The sequence below is a fragment of the Chrysochloris asiatica genome, unplaced genomic scaffold (genome assembly GCF_000296735.1).
Source record: "Chrysochloris asiatica unplaced genomic scaffold, ChrAsi1.0 scaffold00010, whole genome shotgun sequence".
Taxonomy (NCBI): domain Eukaryota; kingdom Metazoa; phylum Chordata; class Mammalia; order Afrosoricida; family Chrysochloridae; genus Chrysochloris; species Chrysochloris asiatica.
In genome coordinates this window covers 11201973-11214120 of record NW_006408528.1, presented here as the reverse complement: position 1 = coordinate 11214120, position 12148 = coordinate 11201973, and the positions used below count along the sequence as shown (strand labels likewise).

The 12148-nt window shown below is 38.1% G+C and overlaps 1 protein-coding gene across 4 annotated transcripts in view; it reads left to right on the top strand.

The window, feature by feature from the left end:
• DYNC1I1 (dynein, cytoplasmic 1, intermediate chain 1) overlaps window positions 1–12148 on the top strand; it is a 416457-nt gene that overhangs the window by 333469 nt on the left and 70840 nt on the right. For all 4 annotated transcript variants that reach the window (XM_006834266.1, XM_006834268.1, XM_006834267.1 and 1 more), the window contains 3 exons: window positions 3413–3559; window positions 8030–8143; window positions 11777–11910. In XM_006834266.1, coding sequence (XP_006834329.1) covers window positions 3413–3559; window positions 8030–8143; window positions 11777–11910 — 395 coding nt within the window. The remainder of the gene's footprint in view (window positions 1–3412; window positions 3560–8029; window positions 8144–11776; window positions 11911–12148) is intronic.

Sequence of the window (12148 nt, the reverse complement as noted above, 5' to 3'; positions counted from 1 at the left end):
AACTAAAAGATGATGGAATTTTTCCACAAACTATTTGAAGCCCCCTTAATGTGTTGAGCTTAGAAAATAAGTGGAATTTATGAACCACATAACTACCCTCCATTTCTAATCTTCCAAATATAAAATGAAAATACCTATGTCTACTTATTTCTCTTCATGGAGATATTGTACAGATTGGTTTGCAGCACAACACAGTGGGTACTGCTGGTAGATCTCTGGTACTCAAAGGTTCATTTTTTTTCCACGTGAATTTAAGTTACCATCACATTTAAATAGAATTTTAAATTTGATATGGAGAGCTTTTTTGAAACCTGGAAGTTTTAGAAATGATTAATTTAGTAGTAACCAAAAAACCCAACCAAATCCTCTGCCATCATGTTGATTCCAACTCATGGTGACAGTATTTAGTGTTCCTGAGACTGTAAAACTTTACAATAGGAGACAGTCTTAGCTTTTCTCTGCACAGAGACTGGTGGGTTTGTACTACCTACCTTGTAGTTAGCAGCCTAACGCCTAACTCACAATGCTACTTATCTAGTACTTATTTGCAGTTAAATGTTTGTTGAATGAATGAAGAAAGAGTAAGTAGATTGATAGATGAATGAACAAATTTGATAGACTTCTTGCCCAGTGTGTGGATAATAAAAACAAATAAAAGCAGTTGACTACCATCTATGCATTTGAGTTATGTATAAATATCTCTACTGATTATTTTTTTCTCTAGTTTAGATTCTCAACAAACTATAGAAGATTTGGAGGGGTGTTTGTTGAGATTTAAATGAAACATGGAAACAATCAAATGGTTGAATTTTGGATTTTTCTAATTGAATGGTATTCCATTATCCATATTGATTTGAACTTTGGTAAACTCAATTGTTGATACCACCTGGTTAATTTTAAATCCTTCTGAAGCTTTAAAAAATGTTTCCAACATAGCTCAAGAAACATAAGAATTTCATCAATTGAAAACTAAGAATCATTTTTGTGGGATGTGTAAAACAAGAAGCTGACCAGCATTATTTTCTTTCTTTCTTTTTTACTTCAGTATCACTATTGAGAGCTATTCTTGAATTTTATGAAAACCAGATTGGAACATGATGCATGTTCTCCATCGAATAGTGTTTAAGGAATTGGGACTGAAAATCATTCAAAGTAGAAAAATATGATGGAAAAATACAGTGTACATTCCTAATTCTACCTTAGAGTATCCAAGACTGTTTCTGACAAGGAAGACTTAGTCTGATAGTAAATTTGCTGTTTTAGAAAGAATTTTACTTTACCAGTCAGGAAGAGACAATATGAGTACATATGTTTGTTTGCGTCCCAATCACTTCTTTACTTTGCTGGTTTATCAGTTACAGCAATAACTTGTTTGTTTAGAAAGCTGTGATTTCTCAATATTGCTCACAGTGAAAAATAAATCCAAACTCTTATGAATACCATTCCTGACCTTCTCTTGTCTGGACCAGGCTACTTTGTCAGATAAATGTCCCACTATCCACCTCTCCCAAGCAGGCTCCTTCCCAGCCAAACCCAACTATTGGATACTTACCAGGCTCTGTTTTGCTGTTCCAAGTCTTTGTTCCCATTTTCCCATCTCCTAGGAGGGCTTGTTTCTTCTCATTTTCACTTGCTGAATGTCTACATATACTTCAAGTTATATTAGAATATCCTTCACGAGGTCTCTCGAACTATCCCACCAAATCAACCCTCCTCTCCCCTCCCCCTGCACTACATGCACAAGTCTGCATATGTGTGTCCATACACACATGTAGCTCCTGTGATTTAATCATGGCATGTAGCCATTCAAAAACATGACCTAGGTGTACAGGTTGTGTCCTCACACATATGCCTACCCCAAGGAACAAGTAGGAACCAAAAATTCCACTTAATTCCTATTTGCCAAGGTATGCATCTGCTCGTTTGACCATGTCTATGGAAAGGGACCCCTTCCATATGGAGAGGCACTGTATGGGCTAGCAGCAGTTCTTGTCATCTGTGTACCAGGTTTTTAATTCCCCTTACCAGGGCACAAGTTTGTTGAGGAAAATGACTCCATTTATGTCCCCACCATGCGTGGATCAATGTCTTTCTTATATTTAATCAGTAGTCAGATATTGTTCATTGAATTTAATTGTAGGGATGAAATATACTTATAAAAAACAATTACTTTACCTTGCGAGTCGATGCATTTGAGTTGTGGTGTTGGAGAAGAAATTGAAGGTACCATGGACTGCCAGAAGAGCAAACAGTTCTGTATAGGAAGAAGTACAGCCTAAGCTCCTTATTAGTCAGGATGGTGAGAGTTAGTCTCTCATACTCGGGATATGTTATCAGGAGGGACCAGTCTCTGGAGCAGGCCATCATGCTTGGTAAACTGGAGGTCAGCAAAAAAGAAGAAGACTGCCAATGAGATGGATTGGCGCGGTGGCAGTGGCAGTGGGCTCAAGCATAACAACAGTTGTGAGGAAGGCACAGTACCAGGCCATGTTTCATTCTAGTGTGCATAGGGTTGCTATGAGTTGGAACCCACTGGACAGCACCTGACAACAGCAACAACTTCACCTTTTAAATGTAACTGTGTAAAATGTGCAAGCATCCAAATGCACTTTTGAGCAGTTGACTTGCCTGATTCTAAGTGTGACATGTTTCTGCCTCAGCTACACAATTTTCTATAAAATGTAGTGTCCAGTAGTCATTTGTGGAATTTCAGAAACCACATTTGTGATGCTATGATAGAGTATGGCAGAATTGGCCTGAAATCCACTTCTGACTGTTTGTTAAAATAGACAAAGAATAACATTAAGAATTGTCTGAAGTGGGCAGGGTAAAGATCAAGGAGAATGCCCATGGGAGGTCTGGAAACGTTGGGAGGAACCATTTGGATCAGTCTGAGGTCAGTACACTTCCTAGAAGTCTACATTAAGCCAAAAAATAAAGGATTTCATCTCAAAATCCTCAAAGCTAAAGTTACTTTGTCTTTGCCAGCACTCTATATAGTATAACTTGACGTGGCCATGCCCTCAAAAGAAACAGTTTGTAAAGCTTCAATGGAGAATTGATATTTTTGTGTTGCAGTTCTACTGATGAATGGGAAATGTCCATAAAGCAAGCTTTACTGACCACAAAACAATGCCATTCATAGTATAAGTTTTATGCCTATTTCATGGCATGGCCAGGACTTCAAATTTCAAGTCTCAAGGGGAACCACTGGCCAAGCTCTAGTCCACAAATCTGTGTATAAAATCTCCTACCAGCTCTGCATATCATCCCAGCTTTAAACTGCCTCACGTTTTCCACAATGGGTTTTTATAAGATGCAGTTTTCTCTTTAGGAGGAAATAAGAGTTCTCCAGTGATCTGATGCTTCTCTGGAATCTCTGGCATCTCTTTCTCTCTCCTTTTCCCTCTAGTCCTCGGTGATGTCAGTCTGCTTTGCCCGTTTTCATCCCAACTTGGTGGTCGGTGGGACCTACTCTGGCCAGATCGTCCTATGGGATAATCGTAGTCATCGAAGGACACCAGTACAGCGGACTCCCTTGTCAGCTGCTGCACACACAGTAAGTGGAATTTTGCCTGTAGTTCCAAGTTACAAGAAAAAATAACAAAAGTTTGCCATCAAGTTGATTCTGACTCATAGTGAATCTGTTGGAAAGAGTAGAATTAGCCAATAAGGTTTCCAAGACCATAATATTTACGAAAGCAGACTGTCACATCTTCCTAATACAGAGCAGCTGATGGGTTCAAATGCTGAACTTTCAGTTAGCAGCCAAGCGCTCAACCAGGACTCTTAGCTCCAAGTTTGAAGTATCTAATTTATAGTAATTTTATCTTGACTGACTAAAATAAAACTGAGATAAAGTTGTTGTTAGGTGCCATCGAGTCGGTGAAGGAAATACTGGATTTAGAGAAATCGCTTGTTGTATTGGTCGAGTGATTTCTGACTTACAGCAACCCTGAATGGGGTTTCTGCTGTTATAAATTTTTATGAGAACAGAAAGCTTTATCTTTCTCATTCAGAGCAGCTGGTATATTCGAACTACTAACTTTGCAATTAGCAGCCCAACATAACCCATTGCACCACTAGGTCTCCAATTTCGAGTACATAGAAAAGCTCTCGTTAGATGACTCAAAGGCCATCAGTGAGAATAAATCAAAATTGTGGAGGGGTACAGAAATGTTGGCCTTTTGGAAGAGGCATCTGAGAAATTGTTTTCCTAAAGAAATCCTTCACATTTGCATTAGTAGCTGGAAACACATAGTTTCAAATAGGCCATGAAGAATAATCATCACACACTGAAGGATGGTTTCTGGGATTTTTGCCTTTTCTGTTGGTGATTTGAGGATACTATGACTTTAAATTCTGGAATGTGTGGTATAAGTCTCAAAGTAAAGTCTATAGTGACAATATAATCCAGGGGGTTAAAAGTCAACATCTCAAAACCATTACTTATAATTTAGTAGAAAAGGTTCAGGAGAGTGTTCACAAGACAACTACGCTGTCATTTCCTTTAAGAGAATGACAGGTGTGTATGGCAATTGTTAGGAGGAACAAGAAGATAGGCATGTCTCCATCAATCTTTGCAACCTTGACATTCAGGATAACTGATGTGCGTTCTCTGAAATGCCCAAATTATGCCCACAGATACAGCTATACCATTGTTTTCCATTTCCTTAATGTGGTTGCCTTATTTGTTTCATCTGCAGGCCTCAGAACTGTCCTGGCTTGAAAAAAAGATTGCTAGTTGCTTTAGCTAACACCATGAAGAGGAAAACCCTTCTACTTTTATAAGATTGACAATAGAAAATGACAAATACCAAGTCAGTCCTAATTCTGATTGACTTGGGCCTAAGACACATGCAGGTGGAACTAGTTCTTGGGAATCTTGGAAAATTGTTCTTGTCTACCCCATTTCTCCAAACTAATCACAGAAAATTGTGACCCAGGGGAACATGGACTTGATTCAGGTGTTTGTTCAAATAGTGCCAAACTACTTCTTGACTCTGTATGGATACCCGATATATTCGTGAGCATGCCTTCTGGAATTTCAAATATATATAAATCTAAGTAGTAGAAAATTTAGAAATAACCTTTTAGGAAGAATCCAAATCCAGGATCTCTTCCAAAGTGTTAGCATTTCTTTCTCATTAATAGGGTGTGTTCACCACACCTAAATACTAAACTGAGAGGCATTATTTTTGCTAGAAGATAAAATTATTTTGTTTTCCTCTTCTGCTATATTTGGTCTAATCCATACCTAAAAATGCACAGTTAATTTCATGATAGTCTTTCAACCTCCTGTGTTGCTTGGTTGATTAGTACCAGGATCAAAAAGGAAAAAAGAGGCCCACCACAGATTGCTAACTAATTTCCTTTCACACCCACCACACATATGTATTTGGGACAACAGGAAATCAAAATTAAAACAAAACCCTTTGCCACACAGTAAGTTTATTCCTAAAATAAATAAAAACAATCTGGCATCTATACTGGAAAAATGAGCTGTACCACAGTTTTGGTTTTTTTTCTTTCCTTTAAGTAGAGATGTGTGTGTATGTGTTTGTGTATATGAGTATATGATAGAACCTCAAAAAGTTCACAGAAAATGGAATTAAAACGTAATGGAATTTTCCCACAAACTCTCTGAGTCCCCCTTGTACATGCTCAAGTATCTGCTTCGATTATTCTTGTTTCTTTACGCCTCTCACCCTTCTCTTAACCAACTTTTATGACTCATGAAAACACTGGCCAGTAGTATTGATTAAAGCCAGGGAGGAGGAGTCCCACACACTCCTTCTGAAAGCATTTGGCTCTATGCATCCTTCTACATCCCAGGCACACTGTTAGGTATCCCAGTCCACTAGGATTTTTGTGAGTTTTGTTGATGCTTGGTAGTTAACGAGAAGCCCCACTGAATTCTTTCTGGAAAGACATGATGGATTTTAGGCTTCTGACAATATTTGGACCCTGTTTCCTATTCTTCAATTTTGCTAAATTTACTATTTTGGGGTGAGAATTTGTTTCAGGCATTCTTTCATTTGACTTCCACATAGGACATTGAATTCGCTATTTCAGGTTCCATATACACCAGAGCATTGGGCAAGAACATGTCCATAATGCAACAAATCAGTCCTCTGGACATATAGAGACCTCATTAGGATAACATGTAGTTTCAGATCTCTGCTCCATTTGACACTGCACAGGTCCACTAAGGCTGAATCGTTTGAAAGTTCTCATAGGAACGTGGTGTCAGATAGACCCAGGGATATAGTTGACTGCCCTTCAGCATAACTGAGAGAGGTAATGCAATTGCCAAAAAGCAAATGTAATCTTAAACTGCATTAATAAAGACATATTTTCTAACACATAAGATTTGGCGATTCAGCAATATCCTGATTTATACTCTCTGCTGATCAAAAGATAGGTAGAAGGTTGTGTATCATTCTCAGCATTTTAAGAGACACTCAATCAAAGTGGTGTACATTCTGAAAAGATTGATCAGAATGAGAAGATATTGAAAACCAGGTGTCCGTGGAATAGTTGAAGGAACTCATACTGGTTAGTTTGGGTAAGACAAGACTCTGGGGGAGAAAATAGCAATTATCTATAAATATTTTTAAAAATAAAAAACTATTATTTTTACTTGATCTGTATGATCCCAGTGATTACTGAACTGAAAGCATCTCCTTGAACGTCCTCTGTCCCCACTGGTAGAAGGAAGAACTCCCTACAAATTAGTGCTAAAAATGGTCATCCCTAAAAAAAAAGTGTTTCAGTGCAGTTTGGACCACTTCTTGGTAAAGGCAGATGAGTAGCTGAACTAGATGATTATTAGGGCTCTTTGTGACCAGGAGTTTATATGATAATAATAGTTTGGGAACCAACCTTTATATAATATCAACTTTCCAGTATTAAAAGTTGTTTCATTGTAGTTGTGGCAAAGTATTATGGACAGTAACTCATCAAGAATAAGACTTGGACTCTCAGCTATTTCATAGAGAGGCATCAAGTTAGTTGTGGTTTGGCCACTGATGGCTAAGCTGCCTGAAATCTAACCCAAATTACTGCTAGGTTCTGCTTATGCTAACCTTCCATTTAGTAGTTAATGTGCAGCTGCAAATGATTTTAGCATACCATGTAGGATTCTGCAGAGTGGGCTAGCCTACTAGAGTTATGACAGAAAGAGCATCTTGCTTATGGTTCCTGGGATATAAAAATGACCTTTGTTGAAATGCTGGTCAAATGTAAGCCTCCATAATACGCCAAATGATATTTTGAAAAATAAATCTATCATTATCCTAGATTTTGCAGTAACATAAAAGAACCTAATTTTACCACACATTGTGCCAATTTCTCCCACCATTATCTCTGCACAAATAAAAGAGACTGATAGATATTAACCAGTTTTTCATAAAAGAATGTTAGTAAATGTTTGGCATTGTGACTATGATGCATTAAATCCTAACTTTAATAACACTTCTTACATAGTTCTCCCCTTTTTCAGTCACTCATTTTGAGTTTAGGAGCCAAACTATGTGGTGGCCAATTCAAGTAATTCAAATTCACTTCTCCAAGTTGCTTCTGGCCATCAATCCTCATTTGCTCTTGTTTTCTTCAGTTCCGTTGCTTTGCTTCTGACTGAGCAAGGTGATGCTTAGTGAGTATTTCAAATACTTTGTGTTGTTGCCAGGACCACTGGTGGTGCTGTAGGATGAGCACTGGACTGCTAACCACAAGGTCAGCAGTTCAAATCCACCAGCCACTCCATAGGAAAAACATACTTTTCTGCTCCCATAAAAAATGTACAGTATCAGAAATCTTATACAGGCTTTCTAAAAGTCCAAACCGACTTGACGGCACCCTAACAACAACCCAATCTGTGCTGCTGCCAGAGTTTTTAGAGAGAAATCAGGTTCAAGCCTAAAGTAGCAAATGACCTGAGGCTTATATTTTGTAATGTGTTTGACACTCAAATGTAAGCATTTCCTCATGAATCTGTGTCTGATCTTCCATGTTTCTGTTTTCGCAGCATCCTGTGTACTGTGTCAATGTTGTTGGAACTCAGAATGCTCATAACCTTATCACTGTCTCTACTGATGGCAAAATGTGTTCCTGGAGCCTGGACATGCTCTCCACTCCACAGGTGAGTTTGTTTCCCCATACATATGAGCACATCCTGATTAAAAGAGATACCTGCTTAATGGAACATAGTTCCTAAAAGCCAAACCCCTACATCCTATGTGAGCTAAAACCAATGGATGCACTTGAAAGAGTGGGCCTACTTTCAGCAGGCTCCTCTTGGAGCCAAAACCCATTTCCTTTACCACAAATCTGTAATTATTGTAATACGTTAATACTTAGGTCAGTTTCAAGTGAAAATGAAATAATCCATTTTAAAGCATAGTAATTATAGAAGTTGCCTGTGGTATGAATTGTACTCACCCTACTGCATTATTAAGCAAATGCAAACAAGGTTGGGGCTCAGCAGAGCTACTCTTATAGGTACTTGCCTTGGAGAAAAGGTATCTCAGCAAGCAGAAATCCAAGCCCTTGCTTGTATCTGTAGCCTAGACAACCATCTGTGTATATGAAGAATTTGTCAAACCATCTGTTTTCTCCTCTGGAATGTTTGTTAGTATGGTTCCTACCATTCCTTGCTCAACAAATAGAGAAGTATAAAATGAAAAAGTTCCTAAGTTTCCAAACCACTACTGATTACAGTAATAGAAACCAAACAAAGGGGCTGAAGTGGAAGAACCTTGGAGAGGCATCTTAAATACAGCATCAGAATATGTATCAGAATATATACAAACACAGAAACCTATACACATAACCACGCAAACGTATACACACTTTTCCTACATGTCTTTGTGGGGAAAAAATAAAGACGTCACTGTTCTCCAATTAAATAACAAAAAGAGTTACTTGTTAGCATGTTGGACAAAAATGTGAGGACATTTTGAAAACATTGTAAAAGATATCAAGAAGAAAATTTCTGGCTTTGCATTTTTATTCCTTTTTCTGGATTAATGACCTTAGAATGTGTCTCACACAATTTTAGAGGACATTGATGCTTCAAAAAATACATAAGGAAATGTGGAAACTGTATATAACTTTCCTTCTTGTTGTCATTGTTAAGTGCCATCGAGTTGGTTCCCACTCATAGTGACCCTGTATAGGGGTCCCGATGAGCAGCTGGTGGGTTTGAACCACTGACCTTGAGGCTAACAATCCAGCACTTATCCCATGGTGCCACACCAGGGGTCCAAAACCTCTCTTATGCCACCACAAAATACAGTTCTTTTCATAATCTTAAGCTAAAAAAAAAAGAAAGAATTGGTAACTAATAAGCTACCTACAATTTAACTTCCTCTGTGTTTTTGTTTTTGTTTATTTTTTGTTGCTTTTAGTAATATTTTATTGTGTTTCTAGTGAAAGATTTTACAGCAGTTTAGATTCCCATTCAACGATTTCTACACAAACTGTTCAATGACCTTGGGTACAGTCTTCACAATGTATGAACATTCTCATTATTTCCTTTCTGATTGTTTCACTTAAGTTCCTCAGATTTTGCGGAGCTGTAATGCCATACAGGCCTGGAATTATCTGTGGGTAATCTATGGCCTTGTCTTAAATTTCTCAGTAACATGGTGTTTCTTTCTAAAAGCATGGAGCTGATAAAGAGACTTAAGAGAGAGCCCTCTATTTACTAATGCTTAATTGTCCATTTTGCTGATTAAACATATATTTAGGTCAAAGTCACAAAGATATTTTAACTAATGTTTTCATGCCCACAGCTGCCCATCTCTAAACAGAGACTGCGAATTTCATGGCATGGCTTCCGTGGATGGCAGGGAAGAGTAGAGACATTTGGCAATTTCACTGGCCTCATTTTTTTCCCAAGTGGGTAACCAAGAGACTTTACTTCTCATATGCCCACAAGAATGGGAAGCAGGCACTAAGACAGATCCTTGTACACCCATGTTCATTGTGGCATGATTCACAATAGTCAGAAGGTAGAAACAACCCTAGTGTTCATCAACAGACGAACATAAAACAAAATGTAATATAGATATAAAATGGAATTCCACTCAGTCATAAAAGAAATGAAGTCCTAATGCCTGCCTGTTACAACATGGATGAACCCTGAAAACATTACGCCAAGAAAAATGCCAAGTGCAAAAAGACTAATATTGTTAAGATCTCATTTACATGAAATATCTAAGATAAGCAAGAGCAAAGAGAAAACAAAAGGCTACTTAGTGGTTACCAGGGACTAAGGAATAAATGGGTGAGTTTTCACCAAAGAGTGTTATATTTCTGTTGGGGATGATGAAAATTTTCAGAAATAGTAGTAATGGTTGTACAACAAGGTAGCTGTAATTAATGTCACTGAATGATACACTTTAGAATGGTTAAAAAGTTTAAATTTTGTGTTAGATATGTATTTTACCACAATACATTTTAAAAAATAAAATGGAGCTGTAAGAGAGGGAGACTTGGCCTTGTTTGCTGCTCATTTTAGTGATAGGGCTGAGTCTTGCATGTCCCAGTTTTCATTACAAAATGTTTAGCCTGAATACTGATGTGTTCGTTATGTGGCGGATCTCACTTACTGCCAGCATGTCACATGACCATGTGACCTGTGCTGCCAATACTGTTTGCATGGGTGTTCAATTTATGGACTCTTTGGTGAGATGGCTGCCTGTTGGCACCTTCAAGCAACTATGAAAATGTGGCATCCCAGAATGATGTTTTTAAAAATAATTTCAGATGCATAAGATAGGCCATTTTATTTAAGTAACCAGGAATGCTCAATGCCATTTGTTTTTGTTCTTGTTGCTGCTGCTATAACATGCTGTTGAGTTGGTTCCAACTCATAGTGACCCTGTATAGGGTTTCCAAGGAGTAACTGGTAGGTTTGAACCACCAACCTTGTGGTTCAAACCAACCTTGTGGTCCAGTGCATTATCCAGCTGGTTCCAACTCAAAGTGAAGCTGTGTAGGATTTTTGAGGAGTAGCTGATGGCTTTGAACCACCTACTTTGCGGTTAGCAGACCAGTGCTGATCTTACAGTAAGTACCACACCAGCAGTCTGAGTATTTATACTCTTTACTGTCATAAACTTATGCAGCAGTTTATATTTTAAAACACACTTGAATTCCCCATTTAAAAAATGATATCATAGTAAATACTCTCATTTACTATTTTAAAGACTTATTTAAACACAGTACTTTACAGGTTCATAGCTGTCCTCACAACTGCCTTCAAGAAAACTAGTCCGTTGAAATCTGTTTTTTATGAACTGAGAGGCAACTTTCTGGTTTCAGCCCACGGAGGACACACATTACTGCTTTGACAAATGTACTTACCACATCTGATATTAATACATGTGTATTCTCACAAACAATTGATTTTGAAAATGTTTGTAAATACAAGGGTATTGTGTGTTTTATGAAAGCCTGGGGCTGACAAGTGTAACCATTACAGCATTATCTTTAGTTTCTGCACCATTAGTTTCAAAATTCTCACCTGTCATCTCAGCCTGACTTAAGAAGCAACAACACATGCTGATGAAATCCAGCCGGCCTGAAACCAGAGATACACAGAAGCACGAATGTCAGGGCTGTAAAGCGTGGTTTCTGGCACAGCCGGAGTCTTTTGTAACGCTGTGTGAAAAGCAAACAGACGATTTGGCCAAATGATTTTTCCGTGCTATCTTTGGCATGGCAAGGAGTTGACAGATGGAAATGTAACCATGCCGTGTTTTGGTAGGAGAGCATGGAGCTGGTGTACAATAAGTCCAAGCCTGTGGCGGTTACTGGAATGGCCTTCCCGACAGGAGACGTCAATAACTTCGTGGTTGGCAGTGAGGAGGGTACAGTCTATACGGCTTGTCGTCATGGAAGGTAATTTTCTGTTTTCTTATTGATGACATGTCCTTCGTTTTCGAAAGTCTTTTTGTCACATTCTGAATTGTAACCACCTTCCATTCTGAGAATGACATTTCTGAAAAAATGCAAAGTACAACTTGAGTCGTCGTTATCTTAAAGCTTATATCTGCTCAGATTTTTTTTTTTTTTTTTTTTTTCAATTTCAGTTGCCATTGAGTTGACTCCAACTCATGGTGACTGAGGTGTGTCAGAG